Source organism: Thermobia domestica, chromosome 3 (genome assembly GCF_964235325.1).
Source record: "Thermobia domestica chromosome 3, izTheDome1.hap1.1, whole genome shotgun sequence".
In the NCBI taxonomy this organism is placed as follows: domain Eukaryota; kingdom Metazoa; phylum Arthropoda; class Insecta; order Zygentoma; family Lepismatidae; genus Thermobia; species Thermobia domestica.
Window position 1 is genome coordinate 163,314,100 of NC_137456.1, and position 25,468 is coordinate 163,339,567.

Consider the following 25,468-nt stretch of genomic DNA (forward strand, 5'->3'; position numbering starts at 1 on the left):
TTTCATTTCTTTCTTGGAATACATAAACGAAGACTTTGGTTCGGCTTCTCCTTCACAAATCTTTGTCGAAAAGTTGACTTCCTAAATTACTTCTTCTCATAAAAACCATCTAGAAATACACTGTACTGCTGAAACAGAAACCATCAACTAAAGAGGTCATAAATTTTGCCATTCCTCGTGCTTGAAGTTCCCGTTCTTCACAATGATTTCCTTCCTCCCGCCTCTGTTAAGAAGTTCAAAGTAGGTTTTCAAAAGGACTGACTCCCGCTGAGAAGCAAAGTGGGATGAGGAAAGACTATAGTGCCATCTAGCAGTTAGACAGCCAAGTACGTGAACACGAAAAAATCTGATTTCTGTAGATTCAATGATGAAGGATGTAATTTCTCATCGATTGTGTAATGGATGTATTTGGAAACAGCGAAAAAATAGTACAGTAGCGCACAAATACGAAGATAGTACTCCATTCTCAAAAAAGTCCGAAGTTTTTAGCTCTTTTCCTTACTGTAAAAAAACAGAAGACTTTTCCCTCTAATTTTGATCATTTTCTTATGGGAATTTGGATTATAATTATCTGTAATTATCTGTATCGCACACAGAGTTCAAATTGTACCTTTAAAATGAGATGCATCATGTTGAGTGAGCTATTGAGCCATTTTTGCGAAAGAACGAAATGAAACCATGATTTCCCTAAAAAATGGTTGAGATCCCATGTTAAATTGAACACCAATATTCCGGCCGCTGTGGCTCACTCCTTCTCCCTCGTAATGTTTAGCTTCAATTTAATTAATTCATGTCAAATTTTAGTATTTACAAAACTATAAGAGAAATATTTACAATTGTTATATTATTAACTATTTTTGAAATTATAATTGATATAGAACTTAAGCTAGATATTGTCGCATGTGGATGAAGATGCGGAAATGGGAGAGGAATGCGAATGCGATATTTTGTATCCCTATCTCTACCTATTTCTATAATTTAATTTGTGTATATGTTTTTTTTTTTTTTGTTTTTTTTTAAGTTGTAGCAAACATTATTCAAATGGGCTTACACACTCTAAAATTATATCACTCTGTAGTTATATGTATGCAGGCCCGTAGCCAGCCTCCAAATTTATGGGGGGCTAAATGTAAAGTAGGGTGGGCACACACAGAGAGAGACACAGACATTATACAATATATATGATGATGAATAATTTCTTATGCTCTTAAAACTAAAATTACAGCGTGAAGGGATTATTATTAAAATTTTCCCCTATAGCGTTAGTTCAACTGTACCTGAAAGCTAGAACACTATGTGTCTCCTTTTTATTTTATTTGTTATGGCAACAAAATATTTCTTCCGTTTTCTCATCTTCAAGGAAATAAAAAAAAAATGTTTAAAAAAATAGTTGGCCGAACGAACCAATCATTAAAATTTTCAAAGAATTAGTACAGGAAATACGTTTTTTAATTTTTGATGACTGAAAAAATATTTGTGAAACTTGAAAACTTATAGAGAGTAATGAGATTTAGTACTATCTTCAAAGAGATTCTACAGAGAAGGGTCTCAGAATCTTAAATCAATATTTTGAAATGCATGTGGCCTAAACAAATATATGCATATTGGAAAAATGAAATTAACATTTTACCTGTATTATTATTTACATCTCCTTAGATATGAAACTTTATATTTCTTTAAATATCACGCGCTTTATTTTACACTTGTACTTCTAAACATTTTTTGATCTTTTTTTTATGGTGATATTCGAAAGAAATAATGATATGTTTATGGGTTTTTGCTATCTACAAATTTATAAATTTCATAAGATTAAGAAACACAAACACAACACGCATACATACACTCCTCATGTTGGAACACTATAGTAGAAACAAGTTGAACATTTGAACAATCACTAACAACACAATCACAGTATAAGTCTCCTTGTTTTGGATGCTGCCAATCTTAAAACAATTGTGTCCAGATCGAGGTTTCTGGTGATGTCCTTGTTGTAACTCCACAAAACAAGATCGGCACGGTGCAGTTAATGTACAACTCCTTTTGAAAAAATGCCCTAACAAAGAAGGAATTCCTCTCACTTGAATTAGTGCTATATAACGGTTGACCGGCTTCAGGGCAGGTAAAGAAAATATTCAAATTTACAAACGTATAATTTCTAATTGCTTTCTTTTTTAGTAACTGAAAAAATACTTTTTGCATAACAGCTTTGAGTTCCATTTTATCACAACACATTTCAATATTTAGACGTGGACCCCGTAGCCAGGTCACGCGGACCCCTAGGGTCCGCGGACTCCAGTTTGAGAACCACTGCTCTAGACTCTTTGGAACATACTATCAACAATCATTTAGGATGATTGCTACTAAAGTCATGTTTAAGTAAAAATAATCTGTTATGATCTGGTACTCGAGCATTCAAATAAGAAATAACTCCAAAAAAGTTCCCTGTTCTAGCGCAGTTACCTTCTTTCTCGAAACGAAATTGATAAGAGAAGTAACAGTTCATTAAATTTTCTTTGTATAGTACAATTCATATCAAAGTATACATGAAATTCTTCTTTACATTGTACAAATAAGAATTCGAGATCAGTTGCTTTCGTAGGTACTAAAATGTTTAAGTTAAGAACTAATTATTTAAACAGCTATTTACTTATTTCTATTGAAGATATCTCTTCTTCAAAATGAAACTACATTAACAAATTGTTACTATTGTGGGCTACCCCGTAGCCTCATGGGTACAGCGCTCGCCTTCGGCGCGTCTGGTTTCGGGTACAAATCGTACTGGGAGTCCTCGGATTCAAACCGATAGTGATTTGGATGCTACTTTAAGCTATAGGTCCCGTTTCTTTATAGCCTCCCTGCTGAAGAGGGACGCTAAACTCCCCAACGCACCCTGTTTTAAGTCAAAGGTGAAATTTCAAATTTATAAAGCATTATACATATTATCATCCAATAAGGTTCAATTTTTATTGAAAATTCTGTTTTTCCTATAAGTGCAACTACTACCTCCGTTTAGTCCGCTGCATTTTTTGTTTACATACCAGAAGATTGCAAGGTATTCATTTACAAAATAGTAACTTTGCATGATTAGGCTTACGTCTAATGATCTGCTTGAACATTTGATTCTGGCACCAAAAATTGGCAACAATTATTAAATTATTTTAGTATAAGTATCTAATTATTCACCCCCGATAAAGATTAAGTGAATCGAACTTATCTTTAGTTTAAAGATATATTATTCTAAGTTATTTAACAAATATTCAAGTTGCTGCTACACTACAATTCTCATTCTTCAAGTGAACTTCGGTGCATCTTCAGAAACCAGCATCGACCAACTTTCAATTACAACCATGTTCAACTCACAACACAACAAGAGTAAATACAATTCAGAAAAGGAAACTTTTCTTACTCCGTTATCACGTGACATAAAACGTAGTCAAAATCCCCCACCCCTCTCTCTCTCCATGTCCAATATACACAAAACAAACCCATACACCTGTGTGATTATTAGAGCGAAGCAGTTGCGACCCCCTGTTGAGGGATGCTGTCTTTTCAGTCTCTCGCATATTCACCGAAAGCCAATGACTCACAGCAAAAGGATGTTTTCAGTTGCAAATTATTATTAAAAAAAAAAAAAAGGAAGAAGTAAACTCTTCGTCCGCAGATTAAGATAAAAGTATGTTGTTTGTGAACAAATACATGTTTGCCTATAGAATAACCATAAATTATTTTTCTCCTGCAGCGAGGGTCGTTTACACATGAAACATTAAAAAAAATCTCACATTCAAAGAAATAATAGCAACTCAAAGAAGCGTAGCGCATAAATAGGCCAATACTTTAAATGAGGATAATAAAAGTAAATTTTAATTTAGCACTCTAAAGTACATTTGGAAATAACATTTCTTCCAACATTTCAGTCAGTGTTCGAATTAAATTTTCGAACAAGAGGGGGATGCTTATGTATTCTTGCTGTAAATGTAGAAGGCGAAAATTTATGTTACTTCTGCGATACGAGCCGAACATAAATTTTTACCGAAGGGGAATTTCCCCGGCATTTCCCGTTAATTCGAACTATGATTTTAGTTAGGGGGCCTGCAAAAAATTTAGGAGGGGGACTGAGCCCGCCCTAGCCCCCCCCCCGTGACTACGGGCCTGTATGTATGCAAGTTTATGCCAATATTTCTGACAGCTATGCATCAATCTTTAAATTGGAAGAAAAACTTTGCTCCCATCATTCCCAGCGGACTCTACGATTCCCAGACAACTTCAACCAATGAAACTGATAGATATGTTTACAGTATCTATGAGAAATTTATTACTCAATATTATTTACGCTTTAAACATTATTGTTCGTAGTGTTAAATTAAATATAAAAATAATTGAATAAATTTCTTGTATTCTAGATTAAATTGTTTTGAAATAATGATAAACTGTAATATTAAAATAAAATTATTTTTAAATGTTATTATTTTTAAATTACGCTATATGATGCTCTCTTGTTCAGAGATTATACGCTTTTGACTGGCGCCAAATTTCGTGGGCGTATACGTATACGAAATGAATTCGGTGAGCGGGTTGAATTCAAAATAATGGAAGGGCATCAAAGTTAATTATTTTGTATTAATTACGAACTTGTATGTATATGTCGAGCAACGACTTGAACAGAAATGGTAAGTCTGTGATAACTAATAGAAAATGAAGATCTTTAATTTTGTGAAAAAAATATATGTTTGCATGAAAACTTAAGTACTGTACTTGACAGTGATTTCAGTAGTAGTGTTGATAATAATTTCCTTTATTTTTTAAATAATAGAACAGAAATAAATCCTAGTTACAAAATCATTTTCGAGGGTAAAGGTAATGTATTGAGGTCTCTAGACTCATATTTCATTGATATTGCTCAAGACTTCAAGGCTAATAGTTCAGTGACCGTGATTTGCAGTGCAGTGATTCAATTTTGATTTGTATTTTTGATATACGGTTTAATATCATTGATATTTTAGCAGTGTACTATCCAAATCTGTGTAATATTTTTTCTTAAATATTTTTACATTGTACCAATTGAGTATGTCGTGAAATGAAGAAGAATAATGAATAAATATATGATAAATTATTTCGAAGACAGTATCCTTGGATTGTAAACCGAAGACTCGTATGATTCGTTACGGACTTATAAAGTGGTAGTGCATATTTATACAATTAACTTATTTGGTAACTTCTGTAGTCCCTTGTGCGTATATGTATAATATATTCGTGTGAATAACAAGAACTAAAAAATAGCGCTAAGGAGTAATTGTGCTTGGTCAAGAGAACTGATAAGAATGTAAATTTATAGCACTCCGCATAATATGTTTAGGGGTGTATGGCATTTTCACGTGCATAATATACTTAGATATATTATAGTTGTGGCATTAGTTCCACAAGTGATTGTGTGGCGGAATGTTACGTTTTATAAAAACATTGCCTGAAAATGCCATTCAACGATGCGTATGATATTTTCTTTTGTAATTATATGTGCCCTTACACTCATATATTAGGTGAGAAAGGCCGTAAAAAAAGAGGACTGAAAAACAAACGAACCAACCTTGTGTTAGATGGTCATTGAAAAGCAAGAATCATATCTAAGCCACGTAAGGGCATGACGAAACTCTTGCGCCCTCGCAGGGGTGCATCCGAGGGCATTATTGAAATATCGCCAGAGCATACGAAAATCGAAAAAGAAAGAGGAATATTATTTAGTAATTATTGTTCGAAATACAGTGTGAACGTATAACAAAAACTAGTGCGTAAAACGAACAAGCATGAATGCTATTTAAGCGAGTCAGTCAGGACCGCCAGGGTTGTACGCACCTGAAAAAACCCACTTCAAAATCCACCTGAGTTTTTGAGTTTTTTTTTTTTGTTAGGATATTGGTACAATTAAGGTGATCATATTACAAGTGATTTTTATCAGATTTTGGACCTCCTGTGGGCGAATTTTGTGTTAAGGTATATAACATTCAACATAAGACCTTTATAAAGTTCTGAATGTTCAAAAAAAAAGCAAAGAGATAATTATACAACAAATTAATGTATTGTGTTAGGCTTATAGCCTATTTGAAGTAAAGCATGCAATTTTGTATTTTAGAAAATATTTCCGTGAATAGTGTGTTCGCCGACCCGGCGACGCCGAGGGACGTTATCCTTCATACGTTTCAAGGATTTAAGACCATAGGCACCGTTACTAGCAGTAAATATGTAAATACATTAGTAAAATTATTAGTATTATTTCTTATCTTCGATGATAACACAAGTATTCTTCTGCAAAATTTGATTTTCCAACAATAGTTTAGTTCAATCATTTGTTGCTATTCTTCAAATAAGCGTTCTGTAGAATCAGTACCGGCAATAGGGTAAAAATTCTGGTCAAATTTAAGAAGCTTAATGCTCAGAATTCCGAAGACTACGTAACTCTTCCTATTTAAAGTGCTGAAATCAAATTTCCGTACAAGTGGAAGTTTCGAAGTACACTCATGTTCAAAATTATTGTTGCATGTCTATAAAATGTTGTTGTAGGAATATAATTTGATAACTAATTCGCCCGGTAGTTTTTACAATGTTGGTATGTGTTTAATCGGCAAAGAGATGTATGGCAAATTTCATGTCGAAAAAGCAGTAAAAAGAACAATAAAACAAAAATAAAACTTTCTTGTCCCTTTAGCAACATTTTGTTTTTTACTTATTCTAATTTTCGTATTCATAATTCTTTTCCTATGAAATTTACCATAAATATACATTTCCCGATTATACACATAGTACTTAACAGTATTAAAAGTATCCTGCAAAATCATTATTAAATTATATTCTTACAAGAGGACAGTTATAGATATGCGACAATCATTTTGGACATCAGTGTCCAGTAAAGAAAGCTGCATTTTCGGGAAAACCCCCTCATGAAACATGTGCTCCGGAAATTCCCGCAGATGAACTCAGAAAGCATCGGAAATGAATTCTTCAACAATAAGACTATTTATTTTACGCTGGAATATATTTATTTTAATTTAAGACATTTTAAAACTTTTACTTTATAAAATATGAATTATATCTTTGTTAATTGTTTTAAATTATTTTTTTGGGAAAGAACCGTCTTGCAACAAGTGCTCGCGAAATTCCCGTAATAAAACATACAAAACATCGGAAGTGGACTTCACAATAAAAACCATTTATTTTACGCTAGAAAATATTTATTTCATGTAAGACATTTTGATATGTTTATTTTTTTAAATATGAATTATATGTTTGTTTTAAATTAATATATTTGGTATTCATATTTGGCGAACGTCAAATCTACATTTGTTCGTTGGTCTGCGTGTACTACTCTACAGGATACAACTTTCGGTCTTTTACGTTTAAATTTTCAGGATACAGATACGAGGCACTTTAAATTTCCTGTATAGATTTTGGCGGTATACCAACATAAAATTTCAAAATTGCAGCCATTTTTCTAAATATCGGGTGTCCACTTTACAGGGTGCAATTTTCGGATTTTTAAGTTGAAATATTGAGGCTAGAAGCAACGAGACATTCAGAATTTGCTATAAAGCTTTTCTGGGCGATCCAATGTAAAATTTCAAAATGGCGGCTATTTTTTCAAAACAGCAGTGAATAGAAAATTGTTGTAAGTTGTGACAGTGACAATCTTGAAATATAAATCACATTTTAACACTTTTACCCCAAAGACATTGAAATATTTCGAAAAAGCCCATATGAGCCCAGATGGGTTAGATTTTTTCAAAAACACCATGTTTTTTTCAAACCCTGAGAAGCGCAGCAGGGGGCCCTAGTGGCTGGAAGGGAAGGGGTGTCCATAGGGAGCAGGCGCGTCAGCGGCGCTGGGTATACTTATAAACGAGGATGTGTTGCACAGCTTTGAGGGAGATACTAATTGCCATCCAAAAACGTACCAAAATGTACTAAATTAGGTTACATTATAGTAAGTTCGGTTAGATGTTCCTATTCTTTTATGTACTTTCAATTCGTTTGTACACTAACGACAAACTGTTCGCCTGTTTAGTAAACTCTACCATCCACACAATTTCAACAACTGATACTCGTTATTCTTGTACAACTCGATAAAACTGAAACACAATATAAGTGACAATCTTGTCATTTACATACCTTTTCCTTTCCCGTATATCATAGTAAGTGTACCTCTCCGCCAAATAGTTTTTTCCGCCCTCACGTATAGTGCCGCTTGCAACATCAAAAACAACTATTTTCTTAACTTCACTTATTCCCCTCATCTGACTTTTACTCACTGTTCCTCACAAACCAAAATAAATTCGTCAGTTCTTTTGGTAAATTTTGTAAAATTTGTCCGGTGATACAACAGTTAACCCCATCCAAGAGAACAGGCACATCAGTGACGGTGGGTATAAGCGTAAGCGAAGATAATGGAAACATACTGCATTGCTCATGCTACTAGATGCCTTACGTGTTGGAGAGCTTTGGCTTTGCCTTAACACACTGCATTGACATACGCAATCAGTTCATCATGAATTCCTTATGGAATATCATGTGCTTAAAAGCATACAATTTAGATTACGTTTCCTAACATTATTAGAGATGTCAAAGGTAACTTCCTCATATGTTTTTATATTTTTGTTTTGAAATAACATTTCATATTTCTTACTGTTGATTTTACAAATCTATGGACACCTAAAATAGGATAGTACAGAGTTCTTTACATTGATAGGGATACTATAAAAGATTTGGGTTAATTTCCGATAACCCCCACCGCGCCTAATTGAAACTATGTACTGAGTAAGGGAACGAAACCAAACCTAAACTAATCTTAACTTTTGGAAACTTACCGGGGCTTAACGAAATAAATGCTAAAGATTTATTTTACACAAAGACACCCTATCCTTGTGTGCGTAGGCTAACGCCCACCCCCCTTTTATTTTTTAATTTTCGTTTTTAAGCAAACCAAATCTACCCTAATCTGAGTTTTGTTAAGTTTGTTCTTCAAATTTTCTATTGCAGCTCCTGATAGACTACTAATATACAGGGTTGGCAAAAAACATGGTTTTTATTGAAAAAACAAAAAAAAAAAACAGTTTTTTTTGTTTAAACCAGTTTTTTTTTTTTTTTTTTTTTTTTTTTTTTTGTTTAAATAATTTGCTCTATGTATTTACATCACATATGGACAGAAATAAATTTGTTTTCCCTTGGTATTATTATACAACAACCAGGTTATGCTGGAAGGGGTCACATAAGCTTAAAGCGGAACCCAAACCGCTTCTCGGCTTACATCCGAGAGAAATTGTCCTCTATTTGAACTCGAAACCGGGACTGATTGGCCACAAATGCGATACGTCTGCCGACTCACGAAGGACTCCTGATGAAAAATACGTTGTACTGATGTTTACATACTTTTTAATATAATTGTCAAGAATCATTTCAGAAGGGTAAAAAGATAATCAGTTGCACAACTGAAACCATTATACAGAATTACATATGGACAATTTTAAAATACTGCAGAGTACAGAAGAACTAATTTAGTCCAAGTTAGTTCACTACGACTTTTATTAGTCCCAAGTTAAACAAATACAACGACTTAATTTGCATATCAATAAGAAAAATGAATAAAGATATGAATTATTTGGGTCCACTTTAGCTCTGACCTATTTATACATAGATACCAAAGATACTTTTGATTTCAATAAATGCCTCTGTTTGTATGACCCTCCCCCCCAATTACGGCATTTCGATGTATTTTGTCAACAGTAAACATTATTAAAACGAAATAATGTTGCACTAGAATTTTTCTTTGATTGCAATTGCATATCAATAATAACATACTATAAAAAAATCACAAATGAAACATTCATAAACTTACATAAAAAAAAGTTAGTTGCTTTTGTAGTATAATCTCTGAGTTACGAATGGGGAATTTAGGTCTAAATATAATACTAATAATATACGGGAGTGAAACGTGATAACCCACAAATGTGTGTTTATAAAAAATTTACCTACACTTACACTTTTACGAACATTTTTCGTTTTTTTGGTTTAAACCAGTTTTTTAAACAGCTGGTTTAAACCAGCCAACCCTGCTAATATATACGCTTAGTTCTTCTGTCTGTTAATAATAAGTCAAATCATTGAAATAGATCTGTTTAATGCAAAGCACAAATATTTTATATTTCAGTTTAAAAAGGCATCACGAATGTAATAAGTAAATATTTAGTGTGGCAAAGTTAGACTTATCTGTTATGATATGAAATAATTGTACGGCGCTTCTCATCTTTCCCCATTCCATTCTGTTCCAGATAAATCAGTTGTTTCGAATCAATTGGCTTAACTATGTTGCAGTCTTTCAATTATTTATTTATTTATTTATTTATTTTAATGTAGGTTATTTTCGAAATAAGACAAGATGTACGGTATGGTATGAAATGGCCAACTTGAACCAATTATTGTCAAATAGTTCTGGTTCTAGGGTTTCAAATGCAAGAATAGGGGAGGGATCCAGGGGAAATATAAGGGAAGGAGAGACATTAATAAGGAATCAAAGATGTATACTGCACATACCTCTGTGCCTTCGAGGCCGTTTAAAAGTTTTTTTGAAGTCTTGTGTAGCATGCATAGCAAAAGCCTGAAACAGAAATGATAGCATTTGTAAGCGGTTTGTGGCTAAGAATGAAATATAAGGAACGTAACTTAGACTCTACCCTTATTCCTTGATTGGAGTTCTTTTAATTCTAGAACCACAAACGAAAATAAGTTTTCTCTCTCTCTCTCTCTCTCTCTCTCTCTCTCTTCGTGTTTTTAAAATCAGTGCATCCGTATATTCAACAGGTAGCATGACTGGGCTTGGGTTCGGTTCCAGTATTTTCTATACTTTCTCAATTTGAGAATTTGAGTAGCTAACTTGAAATACAGGAAGGGCGAGGAGAATGAATGTAGAGTGAAAGTTGTTTATCTTAGCCACGATCAGTTCCACCTTACCAGGAAATGTTGCATAAAGCATTAGCAATCTTACACAACGTGTAGTTTACTTTTGGAAGTCAGACTTTTTCGAGTTAATTTTCAAAATAATTTAGACTAATGATGGTCAATTTACATCGATTGCAGACTAAGTATTAAAAACAAAAATACCGTCTCAGGCCATGGTTCACGAAATGTACGTAAAACCAAGGAATATATTTTTAAAATCTTTGTTCTATTTTGCGTATCTTTGCTTGCTTCATGTATGTAGAACATTTAGGAGTGTAAAATAATAAGAAATAAAATAACACCGTAAATCAACAGTTAGAGGCTGATTTTTGAGTACTTCTAAGTAACTATATAAAATCTGCATTTTTTCTAAAAATTGGCCCGGGGCTTACCGTGCAGAATGGGCTTGCAACCAAAGATGTTAAAGAAAATTTCTACACAGTTAGTCTCGATTTTAGGTATATTATCATGGCTAGTTCTAATTTTCCTGTTCACGCATAGAGTTAAAAGAGGAACAATCCCTCCTTTTTCGTTTTATTCGCGGGCCACCATTTGACCATGGGGATCTGTTTAGAAACTTTGCAGAAGTGTGCAGAGATAAATGTAAAATACGTTTTACAGGCATTTATTATTACATCACATTACATTGTGTGTGAAGATTGGTTTTCAAAATTTAAGTAATTTGCACTAAAGGAAAATAAAGCACGGAGTTAAAAGGCTAATCAAAAGTGAATGGCGACTTGAATATGCTAGCATTGTAAAACTAACTTGTCAGGAGAAATTGATTTACGGCTTGGTAAGCGATTTGGTTAAAACAACACAATTTGAGAAATGTTGATAAACAATGTTCATTATCACTCAAGCTGGCAACAAACTGGGAAAAGTAAGGGAATTTTGCTAAAAGTTAGGGAGTTTCAATTCGCTAAGAATGAGATTTTAAAAACATTTGAAATGAAAATTTTAAGATCTTAGATGTGGTTGAGTGCTTGTTTCTTAATTGGCAACTTCAAACTTAGAAACTTATCTTTGTTGTTCACTAACGACCTGTAACAAAAATTATGTTCTGTAGTTGTACGATCTATCGTATTTCAGATTGCGGGTTTAAAATATTGTGCATATTAGTACTAACTTAAACATAAATTTGGTGGCGTAGACGGTTGCTGCGTTCAGACGATAGGTGCTATAAATGGGCTTTGTAGTAAATAGACACCGAATGGGCGGGTTTTTCTTGGGGCTCATCCGTTTCACCTCCTATTCACTTTTTAAATTTTTAGTTATTTTTTTTATACATCATTAACAGGAACAAAGTATAAACGTTAACCAATTAGTTTTCGTCTGTCAGTAACTGTAAGACTCCTTCGAGAATTATGAAACAACGATTTGCAGTAATTGACTTCTTTTACTCGTGTAAATGGTGTTCCGGGTCATGATTTTATATTTTTAGGAATAAGCTGTTCTTTACCCACTTTCTAATGTGGAAATATACTTTACTTTCGCGACATTATTTGTTGCTTGAAAATATACTTTCAGAAATAACGAATCTGCGAACCTAATAGCTCATGCAAAGTAATAAATGCATTATTGCAAGAAATTCCAAATGAATAAATAGCAATTTAGTGCAGTCAACAACTGGCTTTTATGTACGACATCATGTTGTTGTATAGAAGACGGGCGAGACGCGGAGGGACGGAGGGCACGTAACAGCTTTCTGCTGGTTTAGAATGGTTGTTCAATAAATAAAATCTTTTTATTTTTACGTCCCACGGAAATGGCGGCTAGGGTAAAGAAAACGGTGATGATGAGAAATGAATGAAATGGTAGAATGAAGAAAGGAAGAGGAAACGGGAGAACCCGTGCACACGGTGTTTGTCTACCACAAAACTCACTTGCCGCGAACTGGGATCAAACGTGATTGTTCAAGTTGCAGAGGCAGGATCGAAAGTGAAGAGGTGTTGTACTTGTGGTGTTCAGTGTTCGGGTATCTAATATCTATGCAGTTACCAAACATGTCAGTTTCCAAATATTCCAAGACAACGTTCAATCCTTTCTAGTTGTTAAATAATATTTATCATGGATTTGGGAAGTACTAGATAATAAATCTTTTGCTCGCTGCAAGATTTGCGGGAGCGGCTTTTTGCTGAATAACATGCACGGCAACCAGTAGCAAGTCATATGAAATGTAAAATGGATATTCAGATAGTCACGTCCATTTCAATATAGGAACAGTTATGTCTTTGTGAGTCATCAAAGCAACCCAGTACCTTCTGACTGTGGAGTATCATTCTCTTTGTACCTCATCTGTACAGAACTTGAAGGTTTCTGGTGATGTTGCGTGCTCAAATGTGGATTCTACGATGCAAGTGGGTACGAGTTCGGGGACGAAACAAAGTAGTTTACAGGATATCATTATATAAGCAGAGTTATTATGATGTATTTAAACTGTGATGACATAGACCAGTGCGGACTGCTGTTGGAAATGTTAAGATATCAAGATGTTATGTTTACAGGCAGCGAGAATGCTGGCTGGCAAAATGCGACTTCAATGTAGCAAAATAGCATATACTTTAGTTATCTTTAGAAGTGAACTAATTCAGTTGTTGAAGGAGACATAAGTGTGCGATTTTGGAGTACCGTAAAAGGGACAAGTGTGCACGCGTTATTTAACATGGGCGTTTTTAGGAAATTCTACAGCTTCTACCTTTTAGTCGCTTCCAAAAAGACACTTACACCCTTGAACATAAAAAAGATTATTCAGATGCAAGTGGATGGCCCTAATGTAAACTTTACATTTCTGCATATCTTCAAATCAGATATCAAGAACTTGTATGCTCCAGCACGCCATGCCGAGTATATTCCTGTAAAGGTTCAGAAAATTTCCACTGAAATTTTATTCTGTGTTGGCTTAAAATTAGTAGTGTTCTTTAGCGAGCCATTAAAATTCATCCATTCCATATATTCTATTGTATATTCAACGTGTCAGGAAGGATAAGAAGATTCTGAGTTCTTCAAGCTATCAGATCGTGTCAGTTTGTTGGAAGAAGATAAATTACTAAACTTACATTTCTTAAAGCATTTGCTTCAGAAGTACAGAACCCTTCCTTATTGAATTTCAGACTAACTCTCCCTCAGTCCATTTCCTTACAACATTTATCGGACGTACAAAAAATGTGTTGCAAAATAAATTTGTAGGACCAGAAGTTTTTAGTGCTTCAAGTTATATATACATATTGATGTGGAGGATGAAGAAAAATCTTCTTTCTTTGAAAAACTGATTTTGTTATACCTACTGCTGTGAAGAAATGTCAACCAATACCGGATTTGGACGTTTTGGATTTTCGCTGAAATTGCAGAAAGTACCTACAGAAATTTGTTCGTAAACTTCTGGAGAAGTCACCTTTAAGGGCTAGTATGTACACTTTTAAGTTCTTTCATGTTTGGATCTGTTTCTACAGGTTCTGATGGAGTGACTTGCATGAAGTTGTTTTTAATAGATTAGTTGACAATAATTGGTTAGATGGCAATAGGGCAGAGTTGTAAGGCTTTTTTTTTTTTTTTTTTTTTTTTTTTTTTTTTTTTTTTCCGAGTCCAAATTGTAAAACAGTTATGAGTCAGTGTTCTAGAACTGGTCGGTGTTTAGAATACTTTTAGCTAAAGGATTTGGGTACTTCAGAGTAAAACAAAACAAGCATGTTAAGATGGTCTTGATTTTCTCTCATGAAAATTTATATCTAGAAAGAGGATTTTCAATCAATACACAATGTGTAACTAATATTTTAAAAGAACAACCTTTATTAGCGCTAAAACTTGTGTATGATTCAGTAGCTGCTTAGGATGACCTTGAGAAACTATCTATAAGGAAATCTAGGATTCCTTATGCATAAAATGCCGATTACTCATTTTGCAGAACAAGTCAACGACGACAGGAAGGGGAAAAGAAAAGCCTAAGACAGGAAAATAAAGATCATTCAGAACAAGCTTGAAGCAAAGAAGGCTAAAATGATGGAAGAAATGCGCAATATTGATGAGGAAATAAAGCGATTAGAGAAGTAAAATGAATTAGATATTTTAAATCTTTTTAAAGGTGTTATTAATATACCTCAACTAGTTTTATGTATATACGTCCATCCTGTTTCGGTGAGTGTCTGTGACTAACGTTACAGATTTAAGTTTCAGGGAAGAAGTCCAATTTCGTACTTTGTGGAGGAATTTCTACTTTGTGTTTTGTAATTTCATAATGAGATACTTTGTGTTTGTTTGTATATTATTCATTTTTCTAACTAATTAGAAAAATCTATTACTTATGTATTGTTTTTGTCATGTTTTCTTCGTCTTGTTTTTCATCATTATGGGGAAGTCTGTATGGCTAATTACATGTCAGGAAAAATTTCAAAAAAAGTCGGAATTATTTCTCGTAATTTTCGTCGCAACCCTCGACTGTGGTGGCCTCTTGACATGTTTTCGAAAAACGTAGAGGGGAAGGAATGGTTTTCGATAAGGAATTTTTATAGCAGTTATTCAGGGAACTTTTAAATTGTCTCTACATTAGAGAAAACTTATCTGAATATTCTGTTTTACAAGGAGCATAGTGTTTTTAAAAAATCCATGCATGAAGATGACAAGGACTCCCTGAAACGTAGTTAATTTACATTTGGGGCTTCCGTTAGTATAATTTCAATTTTTAATTTTGTTCTTATCAGGGTTGGCTGGTTTAAACCGGCGGTTTTTTCAAAAAAACCAACTAGTTTAAACCAAAAAACAAAAAAATGTTTGTAAAAGTGTAAGTGTTTGTAAAATCTTGATGAACACATTTGTGGATTATCACGTTTCACTCCCGTATATTATTCGTATTATATTCAGACCTAAATTCTCCATTCATTACTCAAAAAAATTATACTACAAAAACAACTTTTTTTTATAAGTTTATAAATGTTTATTTTGTGATTTTTTGTACTTATTATTGTCATGTAATTGCAATCGAAGAAAAATTCTAAATATTGTTTCGTTTCAATGTTTACTATTGGTAAAATACATCGAAAATGCCGTACTTTTTTGTGTGTGTGTGTGTGGGGGGGTCATACAGACCCCACGAGAGGCATTTAGTGAAATAAGTATCTATTTATGTATAAATGAGTCTGAGCCAAAGTGGACTCAAATAATTCGTATCTTTCTTCATTTTTCTTATTGATATGCAGATTAAGTCGGTGTATTTCTTTAATTTGGACCAATAAAAGTCGTTGTTAACTAACTTGAACTAAATTAGTTCTTCTGTACTCCGTAGTACTTTGAAATTGTTCATATATAATTCTGTGTAATGGTTTCACTTGTGCAACTGTTTATCTTTTTCTCCTTCTGAAATGACTCTTGACAGTTATATTAAGAAGCATGTAAAGATCAGTACAACGTATCTTTTTATCAGGATTCCTTCGTGAGTCGGCAGACGTATCGCATTTGTGGCCAATTAGTCCTGGTTCCGAGTTCAAATGGAGGACAATTTCTCTCGGATGTAACTCGAGAAGCGGTTTGGGTTCCGCTTTAAGCTTATGTGACCCCTTTCACCATAACCCGGTTTTTGCATAATAACATCAAGGCGAAACAAACTTATTTCTGTCCATATATGATATGAATATATAGAGCAAATTATTTAAACCATGAAAACCTGGTTTAAACCAAAAAAAAAGTTTTTTTTTTGTTTTTTTAAATAAAAACCATGGTTTTTGCCAACCCTGGTTCTTATGATATTTAGTAAATAAGTAAACTATACCATTAGCAATTGTGAGATGTAGCATGTCATTTTTCTTGAGTGTAATTTATTCTGACACAAAGTGAAAAAGTGCATGACTGGACCAGAACTCGAACCCAGAATCTTCGGCGTACTCTGCCAATATGTGAACCACTATACTACCCAGTCCACTCCCAGAATAGCCATACACTCTTTCACTCTTCTAGTCGGTGTTCTTACACTCACTGTCAGACCACATGGCTTGTAGCACAACCTCCTATTGTGCTTGAACAATCCAATGTCCATATTCAGAATACTTGTGACGGTTGTATTATCATTATATTAACGAAAGGACGAAGCAACTGATTTTTGTAACACATTAAATCCTCTGTAGGTGCGAATTCAATTGTAAACAAGTCTAGGTAGCGTAGTCGATAACGCATTGGTATCCTGGGTTCGAGTCCCCGTCCAATCATACACATTTTCACTCTTTGTGTATCATTGAATTCGCACGTACAGAGGAGTTTCTTTGAAAAATCGATTGTGTCCTTTCATTAATCTAGTAATTTACTTTTTTTTCTTTCGTGGGGCAACAGTAGTGAAGTCTTCTGATTGTTAAAAAAAAGAAATAAATAAAATAAAAGGTTTCGGCTGATTTCCCTGTACATGGGTAGGAAGTGTTTTCTAGATTTCGTCTGTTCATTCCTGTATACGGAGGGGTAGAAGACATATCGTTCACCGCAGTGGTGTACACAAAGGTGTGCAACGTATTGGGTTTCGTTACAGGATATTCAATTATGGATGCGATAAAGTGTAATATTATGCTAGATGGATACTGTTACTCTATAACATAATGAGTTTCCAGCAGACATACGTTTGGCAAAGGTTCACTAATTACATCGATACTTTCCACCAGTGTGTTTCAAAGATGTCGGAAAGATGGTTTGTCAAACTTAGAAATGAAAAGAAATAATCTTTATTTCTTCGTTTATTTGTATTAATGACAGCTGACTTTGAAACATTATTTTTAAAAATTCATAAGAGTACAAATATATATTTTTTCAATGTTTGATTAGAATTCAAGAGATTAGAAAATTGTTTATACTAGAAAAAGGAACTCAACAAGCATGTAGACAAATTTAACAATGCAAGACAATTTAACAATATATGTGTAGAAACATAGACTATGAGAACAATAATGGAAATTGACAACACCTGCGGAATAATTATTGCGATATATAAAAAAATAAGCAAATGAACATAATTATAAGAAAAACATATATAGGTTAATTTAAAATGATTAACAATTGTCGAGAAACTTTAAAACAACAGCACTTTCAAATTTTCGCCGAGATGATTACAGAAAAAAGATCTCCTCCAGTTCCTTACCAGATGGTAGCGTTCCCAAAACTGATGCAACGTTCCCTCATTGTACTGCCATACTGATGCGTTGCAGTAGAAAAGAGGTTCTCTAGCGTCTCCTTACGATAAATAAATGCGGTGTCTGACTTCTTTTATAAAGTTAAGACCTTCGGGACCCCAGGAACCACTTGATTCGATAGCTATAGTGACAAAATGATATTTGTCAAGTAAATTGCTGTACTTTTTGCGTTTTTCTCTTTCACGGCGAGCAACCACGTTGCCAGCTTATGCTGAAGAAGAATGTAAATTTGATGGGGCGAAGGTATCGGAACAAGTAAAATCCCATAGAAGTGCTTTTCCTTTCTTCCACGGTATTAGGGTCGTACCATCTGGCCTCTTACCGTCTGCACGACTGCATCCATACGGTTCGCGTATAGAAGGAACGCCTGCTGAAATTAGTGCCCTCATGATAATGCTGTTCACACCGGAGTGGCGTGAATGTCTGCCTGCACTATTAGCACAGGAGAGTCCGTGAAGGCCCTTCTTGTTTACGACACTTCTACAGGTAAGACATCTATTTTGCTCGCAAACATCTGCTCCCAAACGCAGTGCACTGGCAATTCGAAAACTGTCATTGGGAAGATGCAGTCCTAAAGAAGGTGATGGGATAGCATGGAGCCAAGCGCCTGCTTCAGGAGATGATGTAGCTAGGAGTCTGGCCTTGTCTTCTGGGTTATCGGATGACTGAGGTAGAGAAGAAAAATGATGATTTATAATGGGATCATCTCAAGAGGATTGTAATCCTCTCTTATCAAGATCAGGGGGATCTGATCCCACAATAAATGACCACTTAGAAATGGTGTCGTTGACATCCGAATCCGTTACAAGGCTAAGATCTTGTTGGAGAATGGTCTCGTTCAATGGCTTAGCGCCATAGAATGAAGACAGAAAGGATGAAATAGCCAGGTCCATGGCGCGAAGAATGCCGAGACCTCTGTGGTTAACAGGGAGGGACACCTGCAAGCAAGAGTTATTGTTGAGTGAACAATTCAGGATAGATTCTAGACCGGTTTTCAAGGTGTTGTCATAGCATTCCAGAAGATCAGCATCCCGCCAAGATGGAGCACAGCGAAGAAAGTATAGTAGCCTTGGCATGGACAATGAGGCGCGTAGTAGGTAAAACTCAGAGTGTGCTGAAATCAAGGAAAGACGTGTAAAGAAGAATTCTAATTTAGAAATTTTGTCTTTTAATATCGTTCGTCTTGGCTCATTAGATAATACTGCTCCTAGTAAGCTGGCGTTATCTGTCGAAATTCTTTGAATCCCAGACGCGGCTTCGTCAAACAGCTTGAAGAGGTTATTAGCCTGCTCATTGCAGACTCCGAGAAAGCTGACCTCACATTTGGAGAAATTCATTTGCAATCCGATCTCCTTAGCCTGTCTACGGATCATTTCTAATGTCTCTAGTACTGTATCCTTTTCTCCAGCTACAGTCCCGTCATCCAAATACTATATGTTCAGTTCCGTATTGATACTGTTAACGATGGATTGTAAAGTTAGTGCGAACAAACCAGGGCCAAGAGGGTCGCCTTGTTGTACGCCACGCTGAGAGAGGATTATTTCGTCTCCTAAGTATAAGTTGCTCGGTTGTGAGTAACACTGATGGATGTATCGATAAATTGACGGAAAACTGTTTTTTACCTGTATGAGCATAGAATCACGATTCAACTCGTTAAATGCGTTTCTAAAGTCTATCTTCAGAAACACTTTCTCCTGATGGTGTGGAAAAGAGTAGTACATACGAGCAGCGTGGATTGCTGTTTCTGCTCCATGTGGGACGCAAACTCCAAGTTGGTGTGGGGATAGAAAATGTGTTAAGAGGTTCTCTCATTCTATGGCAAATTATTTTGGCTGACAATCTCCTCCAGACATTGCCTACTGCGATGGGATGAATGCCGCCACTTTTCTTCCTCAAAGCTATTAGTGATACTCCAAAGAAAATAGGTCTAATTTCCGTGGGCACATCACCCGAAATAATCAGGTGGAGAAAATCACAGATGGCGTTAGTCAGTTGGTCTTTAGCTTTGCAGTCTTGGGACAGTAGGAGGTCCTTTAATATTGAAGGAAGGAGACTGTCCATACCTCCTGATGACGCGGAGGGAAAGGATTTAAGTGCCTTCGTAAATTCGTCAGCTGATACTCTAGACGCTACAATACTGGGCTCAATGAGATCGGGAGATTCAAAAGGGTGGCTGTGAGCCGGATGGTTCTCTTTTAATGCTTCTAATACAGTTCCATTCGGAGAAGCTATAGTATCTTCTGAGATGAGAAGTCGTACTGCACTGCGGACATCACCGTCTACTAATTTGTTCTCGACACTCTTGATGTTAAAAGTTTAATTTGCTGGTCGTCGAGCTTTGAAGGATTTTTTACTGTGGTTAGGAAGGGTTTCGCAGCGAGAATCAGACCAACATTGCACTCTTTGTTTAACCCATGATGTTAAATTATTCACTTTGTCAGTTTTTGAAGGAACGCACAGTGTTACGTAAGGAAAAAAAGAAGAGATCCATCCAAGCTTTTGAGTCGTTTGTATGTACTATCTGTTGCAATACCTCGCACAGAGAGTCTGCCACTGTAGTTCTAGCCCCTCGAGGTACCCTGCGTAACATTGGGGTAAAAGACTTTAATCTTGCTAGAAGCTTATTGCATTTGGAGATCATCTTTCTTGGGTAATCGACATTATCAATGGATGATTGTGACTTCCGTGAAAGCGAGCATGGTTTGGTTTTATTGATTTCATAATGGCACCTGCTATTGTGAATTGCTAGGCCTTTTAAACTAACACACAATTTGTTACAAAGTTTACATGTAGTCTCATTAGGCCTGTTTGAAAATTCAATGCTCTTGTTTAAAGCGGTATCATTTTGGGTTCGATTTTTTTGGCTGAATTTTGATCCTGATGCGTTGCTTACATTGGAGATATCAGCGTTTATGGACCTGCAATCTCTATTGATGGCATCACTAATAACAGGTAAAGTATTACTGATATCGTTAGAAGAATCATGATCATCTTTCATAGTTATTATAAAATTTTAAATTTAAATTTAAATTACATCCAACTACATTGTTGGAAATGTAATATTGTTTGAAAATTAACGACCATCAATTAAAAATAGCGAATTTTCAGTCAATCATCTGAACTACTGAAGCGATTCGAAAACGGATTTCACCAAAAGTCCAATCAAAACTTGATCCACACTTCACCTCGGACCAAAGAGCACACAACTTCATTTTACGAACACTAATTGAAGAGAATTACGCAGAACACGAAGACACGTCTGCTTCTAATTACAACAATTACAAAAATCTTATTGAGAAAGTAAGAAATTTCAATCTTCAGCTTATGTACTTTCTCTTCAGAATTCACTAGGTTCCAAATATAAAGAAATACTGTGATTAAAAGGATAGTATATCTCAAAATTTGTTTTTTGAGGAATATCAGAGAGATTCAAATTAGTGCAGCGTTAACACTTCTCTTTGACCAATTACGGTATTAATGATGTAAAATATAGTAGGTGAAATAAGTGAGACAGGAAAGCAATGCTTTTTAAATTATTATTAGTCAACTATATGAGATACCGATTAGTGCTCACTAAGATGAATATTCAAGTACAACGGAAATTTTATGCAAGACAACTGGAAATACGAAAGTAATGCTGTTTGGAAGAAAATAATCAGTGGAATGTAGTTCCACAATTAACGTTAGTTTTCTTAAAAGAAATGCCTGCAGAAGGCTATAGATAATTTTGGATGTTTTTGGCTAAGTATTTATAAATGAACATTAAGATATTTGGGATGAATACATTTACTTGTTAGCAAATCTATGTTCCACTTCATAACTATTATATTTATTGGGTGTTTGAGTTCCGAACTATTTAACAAAATATGATGTATTATTATCCATTAGCATAATTTATAGGCTGTGTGATTTTGAGTAATGATTGGGTGTAAAAGTACATCGTTTTATGCACTTTCGATAGTCCATGTATAATGAGCAGAGCCAAGGGTGAACTTGAGGAGTTTCTTGAGCATCGTCTATTAATCAAGAAGATTCAAAAACTTTGTTAACTTTTCTAACATTTGTCTAAAGTGGATTGTGATTAATGGTTATGTATCTTTTTTTTTCTTTCTTTCCCTAACTTGTTAGTTTGTTTTTACCTATCTCATCTTCGTTAGGATCCGACGAAATCAGCAGATTAAACCTTGAAATATTGACCGAATTTCCTTTTACAAATATTTAAGTTAAAAGAGTTTCTGTTTAAAAGTGATGTGTACTTGTGTTATTGAATACAAACAAATGGTCTTTGAAAATAATAAATCGTGTGTGCTTTCATGAAATTTTTAATTATTATTTGTAATTTCTTTCTCTAGAAATGGAGACTACGAGTGACGATTGTGCAGCGAGAGAAAAAAGAATTCTTTCTGAACGCAATTGTAACATTGTAAGCAGTACTGGTGTACCTAATGCCGTCCTCAGTAAAAAAGTGAATGTAGAAGAGCCAAGTACTTCATTAGGTTTTGAGATGAACATAACTCCACGAAAAGTGTTTAATGAACTTAATAGAATAGACCCATTGTCACCCAACGCTAACTTGAAGTTGTTAACTAAAGTTGCAACCAAAGTCTATCCAAATGATCTTGTTCCCATTCAACCGAAGACGTTTACTAAATCTACGTCGAATGATGTACCTTTGTATCAAGTGCAATATAATACAATACCTCCTGGAACCAAAAGATTAAAAGTTGCAGTGAAACCTGACTCAGGTGTGAAAACTAGAAAAGACAAGTCATTGGGAGTATTGTGCGATAAGTAAGTATCGTTTTTTGTCATATTTAAATATCTATTATATAAAGAGGACGTTCGTTTGGTAGGTCATCATCATCTTGCGAAACATATTCGGTACATCGAGATCAAGTTTGGTACAAGCATAACCAATCTTAAAGAAATCAAGAAAGAAGGGCTGTTACATTTCATTATTACCTTACATTTACAATCATTGCGCGGAGAGATACGAATTCACTTGACAAATTAAAAATAAAATGAAACAAAATTTCTGTGTCCCACGATGTTTATATATATATTTTTTATATATTATATTCTCTTTATAGGTCAGGTCATAGATTCGGTTTTGTATGTACAGAGCGTATTGGTATACAACCTTTCCCCTCATACTATTCCATCTATCAAAACCAAACTTGATGCACTCATATCTTATCTCTTATAGTATTTTTCGAGATACACTTGAATTGTGTGCTTTTACCGTGGGCCACACAAGAGGGAGCCAAAGTTGATGAGAGGGATTTTTGGAGGGAATCTTCCCGGCATTCTTCTAATTTTCCCTGTTCAGGTACGGTCTGGACCCCAATACGTAGCATCTCTAGAAAGCTTGTTTTATGCTGAAGAGAGTGAACTATAAACCATAACTTTCCAATGAACAGTATTAATGAAGTAGCTGTTTCACTGCGAGTCTACGATTTTCTTTATACTAACAGGGTTAATGAGCCCCAGGGATTTAATCCGTTGTCCATGGCACCTAGTGTTTTGTGCGATGTTTATGGAATGTACTTGGTTTGATTCGGATGTTCTGATAACACGTTCATATCCGTTCATTGTGAGTTCGGTTCCGTTTATTATTACAAATTCGTTTTGAACTGGTCAACATAAAGCACGAAATTTAAGTATCGGATGCTTTTGTTAGGAAAATACAAACAGGTCTTATTCACTTGCATGAATCCAATATGATTGGTGCAGGAGAAGAAGCCAGAAAGTGTTACCATTGCGATGACACCTAAGTGCATTACCTAGTATATATTTTCTGAAACTTCTCGTGTTCATATTTGCATTTAATGTGAATTCTACTTTTTTTTTTTTTTTTTTTTTTTTAATATAAAGCATCTATTCGTTAAAATACTTGTACATGATCCTACGAGTAATATGTTGCCACCCCTCCCTCTGCATCTTTTATGTTAAATTCATACAAGTCACTTAACAGAAGAGCACTTATGTACTAAATTTCGTGTTATTTGTCTTGCGACTTTCTTATCCCATATATTCGCCATATTGAATTTATACAAGTGCAATACTTCGTTTCTTTCTGTGCTAATGGTTACGGGATTAATCTCCGGCAGGGTGTCTGATACATATTATAGCAGGTTACGGATTCCATTTTAAATAGTAAATTTCGTGATAGTGACGAAATTCGGTGCTGAAAAGAGACGTTAAATTCCTAAATTCCAAGTAAACAATCAAAATGAGCATGTTATAATAGTGAACTTGGAAATCCTTTCCTTACCGTTTAGAGGTTGATTTTCAAATATTGGTTATACCCATGACATGTAGCACCGTGCTAAAAATGTATCCCGATCCACAAACGGACGTTCTCTTTTATATAATAGACGTAGTAAATCAATAGTTTTAGTACATGATGAGATCCATTAGTTCCTTTGCACGAGCATTCATAGGTAACTACCAAGAGTTGTTAAGCAAATTGAAATCTAGAAACTGTAGTAGAACATTAATAGTGTTCTAATAATAGATATGTTTTCTTATTCTTTATAAGATGTAATAATTTTCCAAGAACTGTTTTATGGTATAACATACTACGAAACGTTAACTCATGGGTTTGTAGTAGACATTTCTCTGTGAGTTTTCTTATCTTCATTTCATCAACTCAATCATCATCATCTTCATTTATCATCCGTCTTCTTTAGCGTATAGGGCAGAAACTTGGGACTAAAACTTACCTATTATATCTCTAGATTTCTTTTAACCTCCCTTTGCGGATACCTCCATATTATGGACAGACTGTACCGGAAAAAATATATGTATTATTATCGGAAGGAACCCTCACTTTCATATACACTTTCAGATATGGACATAACCAGTATTCTTTTACACTCAACGATTTAGGAAAACTTCCCCGTAATCGACAGATTTTTTTTTTTTTTTTTTTTCAGCTCGTACACAGAAAATACTTCTTGGAATTTGAAAATAAATTTTCGGTAGATCCCTTCAAATGAACCATCATTTTCAAGCAAACTCCTATCAGAAACAAGTGTTCGCAGGATTATATAGCATTCAATTATTTTGGTGATTTTTTCCCCAAGAAATTCATTAACCACCATAATTGATTGATTCTCTACAAATTCAGTATTTAATAACAGAGTGGATTGATTTAAATCAGTCTGATTTAAATCAAATTCTGTAATTTTTTTTTTTTTTTTTTTTTTTTTTTTTTTGAAGTGAAAATAAATAAAATCCCGTTTCTTTTCTGCTATCTCCATTATGGAAGAAGATAATCATAATATAATGATACTCAAATGTAAGTACAGCACAGTATGAAAACAAGT

At 34.6% G+C, this 25,468-nt stretch overlaps 1 protein-coding gene across 2 annotated transcripts in view; it reads left to right on the forward strand.

Annotated features, from left to right (window-relative positions):
* The first annotated feature begins 4,509 nt into the window (after positions 1 to 4,509).
* Positions 4,510 to 25,468, forward strand: part of LOC145680856 (uncharacterized) — an 83,438-nt gene continuing 62,479 nt past the window's right edge. Inside the window, exons 1-2 of one of the 2 annotated variants that reach the window (XM_081751987.1) lie at positions 4,510 to 4,667; positions 22,490 to 22,928. In XM_081751987.1, the coding sequence (XP_081608113.1) occupies positions 4,634 to 4,667; positions 22,490 to 22,928 (473 nt within the window). In that variant the 5' untranslated portion in view covers positions 4,510 to 4,633. Of the gene's footprint in view, positions 4,668 to 5,616; positions 5,986 to 22,489; positions 22,929 to 25,468 lie in introns of those variants that run through there. The other variant, XM_081751988.1, reaches the window with a different exon arrangement.